At 54.0% G+C, this 17,979-nt stretch overlaps 1 protein-coding gene across 1 annotated transcript in view; it reads left to right on the top strand.

The window, feature by feature from the left end:
* The window catches only part of ASTN2 (astrotactin 2), a gene marked incomplete at its 5' end in the record, with an annotated part of 368,996 nt that overhangs the window by 104,202 nt on the left and 246,815 nt on the right, over positions 1-17,979 (top strand). The window contains one exon of the mRNA XM_082492552.1: positions 11,576-11,725. Coding sequence (XP_082348678.1) covers positions 11,576-11,725 — 150 coding nt within the window. The remainder of the gene's footprint in view (positions 1-11,575; positions 11,726-17,979) is intronic.

The following is a 17,979-nucleotide window of genomic DNA, read 5'->3' as shown; positions in this document are numbered from 1 at the left end:
GCCGTTGGGTCCTTCAGTTTTATGGTGGTGCCAGCTCTGACTTTAATGTTGATTTGAAAACGTCCATACCTGCCAGGGCAAAGCTTTGCTTTCCAGAGAGGTAAACACAGTCATAATTAATATATTAATTGCCTTTTGAGCTCTGAACAGAAAGCTGCCAGGCTGGAGTTTTAGGTTTGCTTTTGTCATTGTATCACACCGAACCGGTTGCCTTTATCCAAAATTTGGGTCATCCCCATCAATGTGGAAAGAGGGAACGATGGTCTCTTGGCCTGGTGGTCCTGCGGGACACGCACCCCCTCCCTTACACCCCCCAGAAAGTGGCCTAAGGCAGCATTACGGGTGCGCGGGAGCATGCTCTGGAGGTTTCCCATGTCCGACGTGCCTTCTTGCCTCCAGCAGCAGGTCAGAAGGGATGGGGAAGCTCCCGGGGCCAGTGGCCTCCTCTGGTCCTGCATCCCCCTGGCCGAGAGAGGTGCTGTGCTGGCACGTGCTTAATGACTAATTAAGGCTTAGACATCTCTGCGGCCAGAAGGGCTCTTCCTGGCCCACAGTAAGCGTTGGCTGCTGAGCAAAGGCTGGGGGGTTGGTTCTCCTGATGCGGGTTTCTTGTTTTTCTCCCCTCCCTTCGCCCTACCCCTCTCGTAATTTCATAAGACAGAAGAGGGAAGAAGCAGATGGAAAAGCTGCTTCTGACGATGCCGTAGGGAATGGAGGAGAAAAGGGGTGTTTTAATATGCCAGCGTTTTGCTGAGCATCCCATAGGGATGGCAATTTTGTGAAGTCCTGCTGGTTTATCACCGCTTTGCCAGGCTTGGGCTGGTCTCGCCCCACCGTGGCACGCCGTCCCATGGGAGACGAAACGCCCTTGGTCGTCCCCTCTCCCAGCCACGGCTGGGTGACCTGTGGCTCCTCAGGTCAGCAGCAGCTCTTTTGAGATGGGCTTTTTACTGGGTTTTGTGGGGCTGTTGGTGCCTGGCGGAGATGTCGTGGCAGTTTTGCGTGCGGTAGCCCTGATTCCCCAGGTGTCCAAAGTGCTTTTCGTCCAGGCGAAATCACAGGCTCACAGAAGATAAGCTGTGAAGTTTTGGCTGTCCAAGGAAAACAAGCCATCAGGAACTATATTTATATAAATGTCAGGCGCGCGTTGTTCATCACTTTGTGCATCACTATGAATGTTTGATAAAGCTCTACATTATTTAAGGCGTAGCTGGGTTGTAGGCCAGTTGTTGACCAGGATTAGCTTCCAGATGAGGGATGTTTTTTTTTTTTTTCTTCTTTTTTTTTTTTTTTCCCCTCCCTGATGCAAAATCTAAAAAAATAATATGGTGGCTGTTTATTTTTCTTGGGAGACCCTGAGGGATCTTGAGTGTCCTTGCCTCTCCTGCCTTTCTGTGCTGAGCTGCATCTTGCAGCTGCCTTGTCTGCGATGCAGAGGGCCTGGGAGAGCTTCAGCTTTGCCCGGGGCCGTCCTTCCGTGGTGTCACTGTGGAGCAAACGTGGGGGCTGGGATGAAGAACAACCCCACAATGTTCCCATTTCTATTGAAAATAAAGATGCCGGTGAGGGCTTGGGCAGCCCCTGGGACGTGTGGCTTAGATCTGAGGCTGCTCCAGATCCCGCCGCCTGCATGAGAGCGATGGGTTCCTCTTGGTCCATGAGGCTCAAGGCTTCTTCACCTTGACTTAGCGGCGTCGCGGTTCCGCCGGTCAGCGTGTACGAGATGTTCTCCCCATCGGTCCCTCCCGGGCTTGTGGCTTTTATGGGGAGGGCAGCTGCAGCGCCAGCTCTTCGCTCCGTTTGCATGTCCTCTTCCCATCGGTCATGTTTTACCTGGCTGCCGGGACAGTTAGTTTTGTCACCTGGCTCCTCAGGAAGATGGATCGAGGCCGGGCACCTGCGCCGGTATTAGGTCTGCAGGCACCTTCCAGCCCCATTTATCATTAGGCAGTGACCTACCCGAAGGACCGGCGGGAGAGGAAACTTATTAACGAGGTGCTTCAAATCAATCCTTTCTGACGGCCCCGCTGAGTTACAGCGGTCGCTGCGACTCACCCACCGGGTCCGGCGGGCTCTGGCCGTGCTCGCCCTCGCTGCCTCGCTCGCCTGGCTCGGAAGTGGTTTGCTTTCCACAGCCTGTGCTCTCCGGGCGTTCCCTCAGCTCCAGGTCTTCTCCTGAGCCAACAAACCGGCTCTCAGCAACTCCTTTCCTGCCTGCACCCGTGTGCTTCCCGCTGTGGGAGGTGGTTGGCCCTTGTCACTGCAGGGGGGATCCTCTGGTGGCCTTTGGGCCATGTGTGCACGGCTGAAGCTTCTTGGCTCCGTTGCAGTATGGGGTTTTGGTGGCTTGCCTTTCTCCTCCGGGCTAACGTTGCTCCCTTGCTCTCCCTGGCACGTGGCACGGAGTTGCCGGTACCGGGAAAGGGTGTCACCTCGCCTGTTGGGTAAAGGAAATTTAATTTCCAATTAGCAAATTCGTGTAGATGAGAACAGTCTTTTCTCAGTGGTGCCCAGTGACAGGACAAGAGGTAATGGGTACAAACGTGACCACAGGAAGTTCCATCTCAACCTGAGGAGGGACTTCTCTCCTGTGGGGGCGGCAGAGCACTGGCACAGCTGCCCAGAGAGGGGGGGAGTCTCCCCCTCTGGAGCCATTCCAAACCCGCCTGGAGGTGTCCTGTGCCACTGCTGGAGGTGCCCCTGCTCTGGCGGGGGGTGGCACTGGGGGAGCTCCTGCCAGCCCCAACCAGTCTGGGATTCTGTTGTGCAACCGCGCTGCCGAGCAGGGAGTTGAGTAACAGTTGAGACTTGAAAAGGGGACACTGTGCCATGTTTCCCACCCACGTTTGCCGGTGTTGCTCTTCCTTGACCATGCCCATCCCCGGGGGTGCCGGGACTTGCGCACACTCACCCACCTCCTGCCTTGCAGATGCCAAAGTGCTGCTGCCTCCAGGTTCATCCTCCAGTAGAGGTTCCTCAGCCAGGTGGGGACGGGGCTTTCTCCTGCCCTCGGTGGGTCTGTGCCCCAGCCGGCCCCCACGGCAGCGTCCCCCCTGGTTTTGTGGAGTTGCAGGAGATGTGCGGTGGAGAGAGGGAGCTGGAGGTCAGCACTGTGCTCTCGAGCTGGCAGCTCTCCTCCACGCAACATTAGCCCAGGCTTCTCCATGTGCCCATTAGCACCGAATCGGGAAGCTTCCTCCAGAGTGTTCTTATTTAACTTTTCAATTATTTTATAACTTGCGGAGCATTAGCTGCTGCTGAGGATCTGCCTATCTCCCTTGCTCCTCTCTGCTTGCTGCGTAAGCGAAAATGTTATGGGTCTCATAAAAAAAAAAGGTAAGCTAAGGGTTTTCTTGGAGTAGAGAAGGTGGGAAGCAGAGTCTCTGCTGGCCTGGACCTTCTTGGTGGTGGGGCAGGTGGAGATGGGGCAGGCTTCACGGGGCTGCATCCCATGGCCAAAGGCTTTTCCTTGCAGAAGGAGAAATGGCATAAAGAGGTAAACACTCCGTAGATGTCAGGGGAGGGATGTGCTGGAAAAGTCTTTGCCCCGTGGAAGAGCTGAGGGTCTCCTAGTCAGAAACAGCTCCTGGGAAGGTCAACCCAGCTGGTGGCAGCCCAAGGAGTGCGGGAACCCGTCTGCTGTTGAATGATGCTCACAACACAAAGGTGCGAGGCAGAGGCGGGGACTGTTGGACCGCGGCTCTTAAGCGTTTGATCTTTTGCGATGTGTTTATAATTATATTGCATTATCTTAATTACCAGCGTGGGAAGTCGGGAGCGCAGTGGGGGGAAGGGAAGGGAGGAAGGTAGGAAGGCAGGGAAGGCACGGGGTGACGAATAACTCGCAGCCTCCGTCGGTGGGGCCACGATTGTGGTCAGGGTTGGAAACGGTGCTATTAATACAATGCTTATTCATTTCCCATAATAAAAAAAAAAAATATGGAAGTGCTGTGCAATTACCCAATTCTGAATGAAATTAACATTCCGTGGCATTTTCCAGTAAACGGTTAGTTTGCACACATGAGTGGAGGCAATTAGCTGGGAAGCAATTGAGCGCCGTGACTGGAGAGAGGATGAAGAAGGGTCAGGGCAGCCGGTGCTGGGAAGGTGCTGCCGTGGGCTCCGGCTCCGGATGCCCCGTCCCGGCGGGCTGAGCGTTCCCCTGGGTCCTGCCGGTTTGAGGAGCAGCTCACCCAGCTGCAGCAAGGACAGGAGCTGCAGATACGATCTCCTGCTCTCTGTGGATGGGGGAGAACGGCAAAGCTTTGCAATAAAGAGGAGAAGCAAAGAGTGGGTGCGTGGTCAGAGGGGTTGTGGGGTGCCCTGGTGCTCCCTGAGGTCCCTGTCCCCACCACGAGACCCGGAGCAAACATGGGTCTCCATCCCCCAGCCATGCTGCACGCCAGCCTCTCCCGGCATCCCCCCTTCCCCGTCACGCACCCCAGGCTTTATTAAAAACCAATGGAGACTTTTTTTTCCAGATTTGTTAAACTACTGAAAACTTCTGATCCTATCAGGGTGTTCCCCCCCCCCCCACCTCTTACCAGATAAGGACTGTGCTGGCTCTGAGCCCGGAGCTGAGGGTGGTGGAGAACGGGGTAGGGAAGCAGTCATCTCATGAATATATGAAGGAGGAAAGTACATTTGTTCAGTTTCCTTCAAAGGAGACATCATGAATAAAACTTTATCTCTTCTTCTGCTACCCTCCCCCTCCAATTTGCAATTAAAATCAGATTTTTTACGTATAAAAATCTATTTTTATAGCGAGAGATTTATTAATGTATGTAATAACGTATTAATACGTATGTATTAATAGCTACCTTAAAAAAAATGTATACATTTTCTATTCTAAAACCCAACAAAAAGGGCCGGGGAGAGAAAAGAAAGGAAAAGTCGAGATGGAATGTCTTGAGATGGAGTCGAGGTGACTCAAGATAGAGTCGCCTGTTCGCAAAATGCTCCCGGGTTCCCATACCCCTGTGTTGCTGCCTCTGAAAAACCCCTCCGTGTAAAAGAGCTTCTCAGCAAGAGATTGATCCTCCCTGGCGCCGCGTTGGCAGGCTGGGCTGGGGGCCAGCTCCGGCAAAGCGCGCCGTGCCGCGTATATCACGTCCCCTGATGGGTTCGCCTGAGGATGGCTTGGAGATGTATGCGCTGCAGGAGGTGCTTGGTCCCCTGATGTATGGGGATGTGTGGTTATTTGTGCTTTGTTATGATGTTTTTATATATATATATATTTTTTAAATATATATATCTCCCTATATATATGTCCTGAGCGGATTGTGTAATGCAGCCAGTGGTCTCCCAGTGTTTCTTGGACACTGCAGGCGGCGTATGATGGGGACTGATGGAGAGCAGGGGACGGATGGGGACAGAGACTCTTGCTCGAGGGGTGGCAGAGGTGTTTGGTGGCTGGAGAAAGAGACGGAGAGGTAAGGTTATCGGTGTTTCTCGTGTCTGTGCCATATCCACTGTGCTCGGTGGCAGGACATCGCTCTCCGGATGTGTTTTCATCCCAACACGTGTGAAGCAGTTGTACAAATCTCTCCCGCAGTCATCACATAGGCATCGGTGTAATTACCTAATTTTTAGGCTAGTCAAGCTCTCTGCTTTCTGGAGCTTAGTACCTTCAGGGTGGCACTGTTGGAAATCAGTCCACATCCCAGTTTCAGAACAAACACTGTTGCTTATTTCATGCTTCAAAAAGCAACAAACACCCATTATTTAGAGCTGGTGAGAAAACAGGCTTTCCACCATGTGGAGAACTTCCAGTATTGTGGAATTTATGCTTGTCCCAAGTAGAATCGGAAAGTTGATTTCTTCAAATGCTTTGTAGAATAGAAATTTCCAGAATACTGATCCAGAAGCATCAAAATGTGCGTATTGAAAGTCAGGGGTTTGATTTGGAGGAAACTATTATAATGTTATTAAACTGCGTTACACATACCGCATGTTTACATGGCGTGTTATGGACGTGATGATGCATTAGACCTCTCGAGCCAGCGTCAGTCGTTCCCAGGAGAGCACCCTCCCCTGTGCCTAGAAAAAGCGGATTATCTGAAAAATACTGGAAGCAGTGAGTGAGAGGGCAGGAGGAAGGCATGGAGAAGAGGTGGTATCCGAGTCCAGGGGGCTGTGTCCTACACGTGGCCATGGGTGCCGTCATGAATGCGTGCACAGGTCGAGAGGTAAAAGACCCCACCAACCTTGACTTCTAATTGAGCCGAAACTTTTCCATTTATTCCTTGATTAAGTTTGACGTGTTCTTGCAAAACACTTTGATTCCAGCGAAGCAGCATGCTCAGTCGAGCAGCTCTCGAGCCGCTCTGTGAGTTACTCCTCTCTCCAAAACTCTGGGAGCATTTTAAACCACCGGTAATGTTGAGGAATCGATAATAACTTGCCCTCTGACACTCAGAAATCAGAGAGAGGGATGGGAAAATCAGATGCTTAAAAACACTGTATTTTTAAAAAATATGTTTTACTCAATACCTACTATGGGAAGCTCTAATAGAAGCTGTTGTTGCCTTTCCAGTCTTCTCCCGGCAGCTGTAGGGGTGTAGATGTTGTGTGAGGAGGACACGGAAGGTCGTGGCTCCAGAGACCAAAACTTTAAGCTGAACACCAATGACCGGGAGACAGGGAAGCTGACACCTCTGCCGACTTTTAGCCTCACCACTCTTTTAACAACCAGCAAAAACCGAGCCGTGAGGCTCTCCAGCTCTCCCAACAGCCCTGTGACACCAGGAGGCGTTGAGCCTGGTTTGGAGAGGAGCTGCTGCCCTTCCCCTGCCCAGCCTGCAGCATCGCGTGGGGCTGACTGGTACTGGGTGGATGTGGGGTCTCTGTGGGGTGCAGGAGCGTTGGCTTAGGCTGAAGGTAGTACTCTAGCATGTGGTACAGCTGCTCCATTGGGGTCCTCCAAGGCCACATCTGAAGACCCTAAGATATCTCAGTGAGGTTGAGGGCTTGTTTCCCAGGGCTATGGGGCACCTACATCGCCACCAGCTCCATCCCGGCTTCCCAGCCTCTGCTGGTTGCACGGTCAAAGGGGTTTTGCAGTTTCCTCTCCCTTGAGCTGGACCCTCTGGAATGTCCTGGGATGGTGGAGGCACCGTCCACGTGCAACCAGTGGAGATGGAGGCACGCAGCTAGTGTGTCTCTCAAATACAAGTTGTTGGTGTTTGTGCTGATCCAAGCCTGGGACTGTGTTTTGGAGAATCCCTCCTGGCCGCTGAAGCTGGTGAGATACTAGATTTGGTGTGTCCCCAGAACAGCCCTCCGTACCCAGCCTTTGTGTCTGGGAAAGGTACGCTGCTCCTGGCTGCACTGGGAGTCCCGCGAGGGCTGGAACGAGTGCTGCCGCTTCCCAGCTCTGTTGCAATGTATTTTTACCCAAACATCACTCATATTGTTCAGTTGATGACTTTTTTTGTTGTTGTTGTAATTTTTAAGTCAAACAACATATTTTCCCACCTCAATTTGTGCCAGCAAAGAGGATGGAAGAAAGCAAGGCTATTGGTACGAATCGTTTTGTGGGAGACGCGCAAGCGAACAGGGGAGCTGTAAGGAGAGCAAATCGCTTTCAAAATAGCGTACGGGGGTGGACAGGAGGGAGGTGTACGACGGGAACGTGTAGTGTGCTTTACAAAGGTACGTGACCTTCAGCTGCATCCTTAAATCGCTGCTGGAGATGGAAGCTGATTTTGCGGAGGCTGAAGAGCCTCAGGCTTCCTCTGCTTCAGCTTGTTCGTGGGGTTGTTGCGCTGCCGAAGGCTCTCACTGTAGGACGGGGTGAGATTGAGCTCATAGCGTTGTGCTAAGCCTCGGGGTGGATCTCACCACCTCTGCCAGGCTGGAGAAACTCTCGACGTGGTGACGAAGACGTGGGCTCGATAGCCCTGACGGATTTATCTCCTGGAAAGCAGGGATGGGAGAGAAGGCGGTTTGGCAAGCTCTGCTCAAGGAGAGGACGGTCCTATTGCCTCTAAATCTGTGTCGTGTTCGGCCGTCGTCGGGAGGAGCTGGTGCCGAGGTGCTGACGACGTGGCTGCATCGTGTTGGTGGGAGGGAGCAGCCTGCGGATCGCGTGGCACTGCCGGGAGCTGCTGCCCGGGTCCGTGTTTGGCACGGGCAGCCCAGGCAGGTCTGGCAGGGCAGAGCTGGGGGAATAGAAAGAACAGAATTAGAATTGGCATAGGGATAGAATAGAGTGGAGTAGAATAGAATAGAGTAGAGTAGAATAGTCAGAAGGGACCTACAAAGATTGTCTAGTCCAACTTCCTGACCACTTCAGGGCTGACTAAAAGTTAAAGCAAACTCTTGAGGGCGTTGTCCGCCCCGTGGCAGCGCTTCTTTCCCTCTTTTTCTGAACAATTAAAACTTCGGTGGGAGACGGGAATGCCAGGCATGCGTGCAGGGGGTGTGTGGCAGGGCGGTGCGTGTGTGTGAACTCGTGTGTGCTGTGTGGTGCCCACGGAAGCATCGGTGTGGGCGGGCGGTGGGCTCCTGCTCCTGGCTGTCCAGGCTCGGCTGGTTGGCTATGGAAATCCCTGGGTGGCGAAGCCCAGGTGGCAGTTTGCGGTGAACTGTCTCTCTGTTATGGATGCGATGGACACCCCCATAGTCAACAGGGTCCCAGCGGCCTCAGGGAGTGCTGTGTTTCATTACGTTACAGTGCATTGGTTTCTTCTCCCTCCCTTTTGTCACGCTTGGCAGTGCATGAAGGGTCCTCCCTTCATCCTTGACCCCTGATGCTCACTCACTTGAAGCCCAGCTACCTCTCTTTTGTCAGCGAGGGTTTTCTCCATGCAAGCCATGTCGAACTCTGCTTCCTGAATCATGTTGACAAGGGTTTTTTCTTTTTTTTTTTTTTTTTTTTCCTTTCTTCTTTACTTCTTTGTATTTTTTTTTTTTTCATTGCTCCAAACCCCCGAGCTCAGGGGCACGGAGAGGCCAAGGATGTGCTGGCGCACACGAGCTGTGCAGAGCGGTGAGATGCACCAGCTTTTTGCTCCCATTCCTGGAATAAGTATTTTATAGCATCGTGGCAAATACCCGGCGACCGCGGAGACCCTCTCCCTGTGAAGGTAACGCTCCCCCCGCTTTTGGCGTTGGCTCTGCTGACGAGCGCCTGAGCAGATGCCTCTGGATGGATGTGCCGAGCGTGGTGGCCAGATGGGGTACGAGTGCTGCGGCGCTGATTTCTCCTATGAGCTGAGCAGGGACCACGAGAAAGCTGTGACCTCACTGCGTTTTGTCGCTAGCTGAAGGCATGGCCCTCTCCTCCTCCCCTCCTGCGCTCTCCTTCTGGCTTCCTTTCGGTAAATAAGCCTCAGCCGCGCGGTTCCTGAGCTCCTGGCTCCACTTGCACACGTTATATATCGCACAGCCCCGAGGTTCAAATAACTTGCCATCTGTTCGCAGGGAGGCCCTGCTATGCTTGCTCCCGGGCGCAGGAGCTGCGGGGATGGGCTTCCCTCCACAGACATGGCAGTGGGGTGCTGAGCTGCACTGGTGCTGCCACAGCATCCTTCCCTCCAAGCATCCCTCCTTCCCTCCAAGCATCCCTCCTTCCCTCCAAGCATCCCTCCTTCCCTCCAAGCATCCCTCCTTCCCTCCAAGCATCCCTCCTTCCATGGTGCCTCGGAGGAGTCCTGCAAGAAGGGGTTGGATGTGTGCTGTCAGGGGTGGGACTAGATGCTCTGTGGAGACCTTTCCCCCACTCTTGATGTTTTTTTTCCCCCTGGGATGCTGCTTGCTGGGGCATCCAATGTCACAGGATCTGCCGCGCCTGCCCTAAATGTAGGGGGCTTTGTGGAGCTCTGCCTTTGCTCTGCGGTGCCTGGGGTTGAATAATTGGAAGATGTAACATAGCTGGTCCCTTAGGTCACCTTCTCTCTAGAGCTCTCCTGAAATGATTCCCACCGTGGGTGCTTACGTGGGCAGCGGGTTTGATCCTCGTCTCTCCGTCGCCCGGTGCGGCAGCACTGGTGGATGGATCCTCTGCTGATGTGCCTGCAGGCACAGCGGCCGGTCTGCTCCTCTCTGGGGCTCCCCCCCTCCCAATGGCCCTGGTGGATTGCGGTACCTTCTTGGCAGCCTGCGGGGGTATCAAAGCACCCTGGGGTGGTCTAGAGCCTCTTGCCCCTGGGGAGGCTGAGGACATTGCCTTTGGGATTTGGGGAGAAGGAAGGGGGAGCTGCTCTGTGGGCTTGTGGGCTGGGGTGGTTGTTGGAGGAATCTGCTGCTGACTCCACATTTAAGTCAAATCCTCATCTTCTAGGATTACAGATGCCTCATCCTGCCTGGCCACCACCTCATTTCGCACTAAAATGGATCCTTTCACGTACTGCGAAGGGAACTAGAGTCCGTGGTCTGGAGCAGTTACGCACCCTGAGCTCGCCGGGTGCCCGAGGAGCTCCATACTGATGTGTCTCTGGACCCGCGAGATGCGGCGGGGTGGTGCATCAGCCTGTAACTCCTGGCGGGCTGGGGAGCACCGAGGTTGCTCGTTCATCCCTTCTGCGAGCGGGGTGCGGGGTGGCTATAGGGCCGGTGATCCCTGCCAGCCCCGCACCGCACGCTGCGGGTAGGGGGAGCTTTGGGAGCTAATCAGAGGGACTCTGTGACTCTGGAAATGGAGACAGGACAGAGGTTATGTTCTGCTAATGAGTTTATTCAAGGGGCTGACAGAGGCCAAACCGTTTGTTAAACCTGGGAGACCTCTGTGGCCTGCAGAAGGACAAATCTTTTTGATCCCGAATTTCATCTTTGTGAGCGGTTTCATGATTTCCCGTAACGTCCCGTTGCATGGGTGGGTGGCGAGTTTCGTAGGACAATTCTGTTTTTTTTTTTTTTTTTTTTTTTTATTTGGCATCACTGGGTACAGGTTGCATGAGAGCAAGAAGGGAAGTTGCTTAAACATCAGCAAGCTGCACTGTGCCGTAGGACACTGCAGTAAGTGCTTTCTTGAGCTCAGGTGCCGCTGCCCAGCGTGTGAGTGCAGCCCCCGGGGATTCCCGCTGCACCTCGGGCCGTGCCCGGACCGGCTGTGCATCGTTCACCTGGCTCCCTCCCCAGCCTTGCCCATCGCTCCGTAATCCCAAACTTGCCTGCTGGGGAGTACCCGACCCCCCCAAAAGGCAGCCAAGCCTGGGGTTGACTCCGACCTCCCAGGGTAGAGTTAAACCCGACCCAAAGGCAGCTCAGTGCCCAGGGGGGGATTCCTGTGTGTTTAGAATTCTTCAGGCTGTAACTGGGATGAGGGCAGGATGCTGCCAAGTGCCCTGCGTGCACCTGGGGGAAGAGGCGAGGGATAATCTCCAATGCTGGAAAGCAGCGGGAAAAATACCATTTCTGTAAAATCAAAACTTTCTAATTTCTGTGGCTTTGGTGAGACTTGGAAAGTGCTGGATGAGTCCCCGTGGGTGACTTCGGAGGGTCTTGGCAGAGCTCCTGCCCCAGGACTCGGCTCTGACTCATGCTGTCCTCTGCACGGGAGGGGTGGTACGGGCAGTGGGGACACGGTGGCCCCGGTCATCATTTAACCGCAGTCCCTTTGCCGGTGTTGCAGCTCCCGAGGTGACGCAGGAGACGGTGGAGTCCCTGATGCAGAAGTTCAAGGAGAGCTTTCGCACCAACACGCCTATTGAGATCGGGCAGCTCCAGCCCGCGCTGCGCAGCACGTCCGTGGGGAGACGGAAACGCCGGAGCCGGCCCCGAGGTAGGCTGCCACCATCACCGGCTGCTCCACTGGTGCCCTGGGTTTGGCCACGGCCGGAGGAGTTTGGTTGGGGAGGAAGGCAGGAGGTCCTCCCCATTGCTGCTGAGCGTGGGGACCCCGGAGCTCCTCCGTGACGGGGTGAGGAGGAGCAAAACCCACACAGCATCCTCTGGGTGGTGGTGCTTGGGTGCATGGAGGTGCTTGGGAGTGGTGTCACCTTGTGTGTGTGTCCCCCTGGGATTTATCCAGGTCTGCTGCAAGCCTACGGTCCCTGCCAGCTGCCCCAGCTAACCGAGGTTTGGTAGGAATGAAATACGGTTTCTTGGTAAGTTTTTATTCTGGAGGAAGGGCTGAAGTTCATTTTGGCTGTAACTCACATCGCTGGGACCTCTCTTCGTTGCGCTTTCCCACCAGCGCTTGGGTTTTTTCGGACTATTTTTTTAGGGGCCACACAGAGGATGGGAGCAGCATTTGTGGCTCTAAAGGCTGCACTGTGCAAAAGCGTGCTGGGGGCTGCTGAGTTTTACTTGTAGCCTTGATGGCCGTTGGCAGCTACGCTGGAGCAACAGGAGGAGGTTGACTGGAACAGCCCCGTGAACGAGGTTTCGTCCTTGTATTGCCTCTCAGCGAGGGAAACCGCCGCCTCCCGTTGCTATCGGTGCTTAAAACGGTAATGGCCACAGGTGAAGCGGCGAGTGCCGAGGCTGTGCGGAGGGTTTGGGTCCAGACCCCCACCTGGGGAGGAGGAGGAGGCGTCAGGGTCCCCCCAGGGATGACGGGCAGAGGGGTCCCTTGGCCATGGTCTTCACTGCGCACTGCGGCTCTGTGGCAGCGCTGGGAACCGCGAAGGAAATACTTTTCTTTCTGTTTACTGGTGGTTTTGTTTTTCATTTATTTATGAGTCTGAAATGTGATCTTTTATTCTGGATACATTTTCCTGCAATACAGGCCTGGAGAGGGCTTTTTTTTTTTTTTTTTATTACAGCTCTGCCCATAAATTATTCACTTAGTGTGAAGAAAATGTTCTGACTCTTTAACTGGTTTAAATTATTTGGTTTGTTTTCCAGTAGTTATTCAAATACATATATTTGGATTTTAGCGTGCATGAGCGTGGGTGTTTTGGGGTCCACAGTGACCGTCTGGTGAAGTTTCCCTGATGCCCTACTCTGGCCTCATTTTTCTCTTTTTGGTTTTTATTTCACTTTTCAACCGCCTGAAGGCAAGAGGGTTTTTTGGTCACTAATGGAGCAAGGCAATTAATCCTCGTAGCCGAGCTTAGGAGGAGACCCGGTGCCCGGCTGCAGGCACAGCCTCTGGCTGCATGGGAGCGGAGCGGCCCGGCGCCAGCCCGGCTTGTCCCCCGTCCCTGGGGACACGCACCCTCCATCTCCCACCTCCCCGGGCCGGTGCTTCCCTGCCTCCCTGCAAACCCCCATAGGCAGGAGGAGGTCTTCCCAACCCTCACCCCATCACCGCCACCCCCCGGGTCCCTCTGCCCATCAGTGGCCGCAGGTATAGTCGGTGATATCAGGACAAGAAATCCCTTTGTTGCCCTTCGTTTCTGCCCGGACTTGTGTCTCCTTTGTACGAGGGCTGGAGACTGGCTCGTGCCCAACATCTCTGCTTGGCATGGGGAGCTGAATTTCCCCTCCAGCTGCCATTCCCTGCTTGGCACCCCCTTCACGGTGCTCGGCGAGGTCACCCTCCGTCCCTCCCACGGCCACCGCACGGCCAGGCCTCGGCCACGCGCGATTAAAGCTGGGCTGTCAGCAGGGCCCCGGCAGCAGGCTCGGCCAGACCCATCTCGGACAAAACAAATTGTCTCCCCTGGGGCTCTTGTGCCATTCCCAGTGGGAAAGGGACCCCCTGGGAGCCAGAGCCCACCCAACTGCTTGGCCACAAACCCTCCCCGCCGTGCCCGTCACTCTGCGACTCTCTCCCGGGGCATCAGGCGTGTGCTGGTAGAAAGGAAGAGGGTGGCTGGAAGGGAAGGGCCCAGGTTAGCTGGGGAGGTGCTGCCATGGCTGTTCTGCACCGGGAGCAGGATGGGTCCCCACGGTGCTGGTTCCCAACCTGCTGTGGGTTCCTCGTGTCTCTGTTCCCCCCGGCAGCTCCTGCGCGGATGGTTGCGGGGGCTGTCGGAGGTGGTGGGAGCTGTGTCTGCCCTTAATTGCCTGAGGCATTATGTACCCCAGAGGTTCAGGAGGGGACTGTGACTTCGAGCGTGGCCATCTATGGGAGCCCTCACACCCGGGAAGAAAGATTTTAAGGTCTCAAGCATCAGAAATCAGCGAGCACCCCCAAAAGCAAGCCGGTTCCAGCATCTCCAGTGGAGATCTTGCCCCCCACAGCCCCATCCCATCCTCTTCCTTCTAATTTCAATTTCTTTTCGCTTGCGGAAGCCGTGGCCGGGCACTGCTGCTGAGGCCATATCCACACCTTTCCCATGCTGGAGAGTTTGTTTTCACAGCCTGTGGTTAATTGTCCCTCCGGTGGGAAAGTGGTTGGAGTGCTATCGGACATTAAAGTTAAATGATGATATCACAACTCACGATGTTTGCATTTTACATGCAATTGCAAACACAAACCCTTCGCCTCATTAATCCTTTGCAATCCGTGAGGTTTTGGGTTTTTTTTTCCCTCCCCCTAAATGAAATTGTCCATTTGGGATGCATTTATTTCCTTCTAACAGCCGTGTGACAGTTCCACTGATGGAGTTCGCATCCAACTTTGTTACTGGGTAGTGACAAGTCAGCCTGACGGATGCATGTGTGTAATTATTTTTCTCGCGGTTCGATTTAATTAATGCTTAACCTCATCAGAGCCCTACAGCTGGAGCGCTCTCCCCGCAGGAACCGCGCACAGCAAAAGGATTTCCTCCTTTACGGAAGGGCTCCGAAAGGGCTCCGAGTGCCGCTCCTGCGGAAGGATGGGATAAACCAAACCAGAAAACAAACACCCCGCCGCCCCGGCCCAAAGAAAGCAAATCCGGGATAAGCTTTGCCTTGCTTCGCTTCCCCGCACTAAGTGCATTTAAACTGCTGCCTATTGCTTGTCATTAAATCTGATTCTGCGCTAAGTGTTTCTAACAGCTCTGGGAAAGGTCGTATTTTGCTGAGATTGACTTTAAAAAAAAAAACCAAAAAACAAAACACAACAAAAAACCAAAATACACCACCCTCTCCATTTACAGTACCACATAGCTTTATTTTGCCTAATGCCTTTTTCATACAAACTTTCTCCCCAAGCACTTTTATCGAGTGAAGTGCATTTAGAGTTTATAAATAATAGAGGGACGGCGAGGATGATAAGAGCCGAGGTGCAGGAGGGGTGGGCTGGAAGGAGGAGGATATCTCGGCTGAGGGCTGGCAGCGCGGGAGGGAATGGATGCTGCTGGATTTACTGGTTCCCAAAATGCAGCCAGGCTGGTGCCTGGAGCATCCCAACCCGGCTGTGTCGGAGCAGTGGGAAGCGATGCCCTGGGAGAGGCGGGGAGAGGCGACGGCGGCGCAAGGGATGGAGGATGCGGGTTTGGCCGCTGGACCACCCTGCGCCCACCCCGGGGGCTGGGGGACGTGTCGGGGTGCGGGGCCGGGAGGTGGCCTTGGGGGAGGCCGGTTTGCACAGAGAGGGGGTCTGGTGCCCTCTCCTGGGGCAGCCCTTTAAAAGCACCCTGGCTTTGAGAATAAATAAGCAATTAATAGAACCTTCTGCCCGAGACGGAACGCGGTGTTTCTCAGGGCTGCGGGTTCTTGTGTTTTGGAGGTTTGGGATGTGCCATAAGTTACCCAAAGTTAGGCCGGGGCGGAGAGCCCTCTGTCCCGCGCTGCCCTCAGAGCGTCACGTTTTGCTGGCGAGGCTTTTTTGGGGTTCAGCCGGGAGCTCTCACCTCCTCCGAGTCAAAGCGTCGGGTCCAGCTCCTTGAGTTGGTCCTCAGTGAAAATAAAACCCTTCAGAGCTGCGCACAGGCTGGGGTCTGGGATCAGCGCCGTCCCGGTTTTCCGTGGTGGAAGCCGTGAGACCGTCACCTGGTTGTTGTACCACCCGTCCCGCTATGGGGCTTTTTGGGCATAGGGAGAAGGAAAGGGGAAGATCAATGAGGAGGAAGAATTTCCATCGGCTGAAGGCAGTGTGTGTGCGTGCGTACCCCTGCTGCAATGACAAACTAGAGCAGAGCGCTTCATTTCTTAAAGTGCTTTTCTTCTTTATCGTTGTGGTTTTGTTTTTTTTTTTTTTTTTGCATTGACTGGATACATTTCAAATGAAAATGTTTGCATATTTTTTTTTCACTTCCCTAAAATTGCTTCTAATTTACCTTTCTCTGGCCGCGTTTGGTTTTTCAGTTGGCGGACGTTCTTTTTGGGGGCAAATTAATTAAACTGAAAATTTCCACTTAGCTAATTGTATGGCTCTGTGTCGCCCTGCCAGCCCTCCCCGGTGCAGGGACCTCGCCGCAATGCTGGGGAGGGGACTCCTCATCTGGTTTTTACTGGGAGCAGAGGGGCTTCTGAAGACCTGGGGGGGCTGCGTTGCACGGGGCAAGCGAGCGCGGAGGTGGAGTGAGCCGGACGGAGTCGAGCAGGGAGGTCGTGGGTCTCAAACGCTGCGGCGTGTGCAGGATTTGGCCCTTTTTCTGGAGGGGAGGGATGGAGAAAATGCTTTGGCAGCGGGGCTGTGGCTGCGGGCAGGGGGATGCACGGACATGGGTGTCACCCACTGTGACCCTGCTGGGGACAAAATGAGCTCCCACTTCTATTGTAACATCCAGCTTGGAGGGATTAAGCATCCGAGCGAGGTCAACCGAGCCTCAGACAGGAGTTATCCAAATAGCTCCTGTTACTTATTTCTTTATTTTAGCTCAGTTTTGATTCATTTTGCATCCACGGTTCTTTCCCTGAGATGCTCTGTAACCTTCTGGCTTTGGGGAAGGGATTTAAAAGGTCAAATTTTTCTTTTCTTTTCTTTTTCTTTTTTTTTTTTTTCATTTGTGTGTGACAAAACCATACCTTTTAAAAAAACACACGTGGCTTTTTTTAGTCTTTGGGGATGCTGGGGCCTCTAATTCTTGCATTTGGTTTCCTTAGTCCCCTGTTTAACGCTACCATCTTTAATTACAGCATAAGGAGAGGTGTGTTTGCCTTGGCACCCCCGCCTCGCTCCCCACTAAATGAACGTCGGGCTCGAAACGAGCGCCCTGCCCTGCCCCGGCGCGTGGCTGAGCTGCGATCTATTTGAACGGATTAACGGGCTTGTAAATCTGCAAACAGGATTAGAGGCGAGAGCATCTTCCTTGAGCTCCCCCTCCTCGTCCGAGCCCCCGCCTCCTGCCCCAACGCCTGGTCCCCAGGCGTTGGGGCAGGAGGCGGGGGCTCGGACGAGGAGGGGGAGCTTTGTTTTCTCCCAAATCTAAATAATAGGAGTAAACCGGGTGTAAAGGGGACGTAGCTCCTCGGGGAAGCCACTGCAAAGAGTTGCCGGTGCTTTACGGGTACCCAGCACTGGCGAAGTTGCTCTTTTCCCCATTGTCTCTCTTTTGAAGCATCTTAATTCTGCTTCGTAATGGTTGCGGCGATTGGGATCTATTTTTTTTTTTTTTTTTCTGTTCCTTGGTGGTTTTCTCCCTCTTTTTTTTTTTAAAAAAAAAAAAAAAAAAAGAAAAAAACCAACAGAGAAAAGGAGCACTGACCAGGCAGGGCTGATTGGCTTTAACTGAGCGTTCATCCCTGTTTGTCCCCATCGCAGCTGCAGGTGGGGGCTCTTTGCTGTGAGCATCCTCAGCCCCATCCTGCGCATCCTCAGCCCCGGCGAGTGACCTGCCACCGAGGTGGAGCCTGGTGCAGGAGGTGTTGCCCCAAGCGTGAGCATCGCACAGGGATGCTTCGGGAAGATTTTGGGACCAGTTAGACGTGAAATCAGATTCACTTCAGGATCAGTTCAGCATCAGCACTCCTGCATCCTACGGGCTGCCTCGCCTCGGCTCTGGGACCTCCAAACCCACCGCCAAGATGCCTTCCAGCATCCTTGACAGTGTGAAGGGGTAAAAGCCCATCCTTTGCAGCCGTTTCTCTGCCCTAAGCTCGTGTTTCCAAGCTGACCTCTGGCACCGCGTGTTGGGTCAGAGGAGACGTTTCCGCTGCGGGCTGGGGACCTGCGCCGGGTCTCCCGACTCCTGTATTTATACATCCTGCGCAGTGCTGGGTAATCAGAAAATGCAATATCGCTGTCACCAGCTCTCCGAAGACATCCAGCCTGAG

Source organism: Vanellus vanellus, assembly GCF_965231255.1.
Source record: "Vanellus vanellus genome assembly, chromosome: 18".
Classification (NCBI taxonomy): domain Eukaryota; kingdom Metazoa; phylum Chordata; class Aves; order Charadriiformes; family Charadriidae; genus Vanellus; species Vanellus vanellus.
Note: the sequence above shows the minus strand (reverse complement) of the source record. Positions and strands in the feature narration are given on the sequence as shown.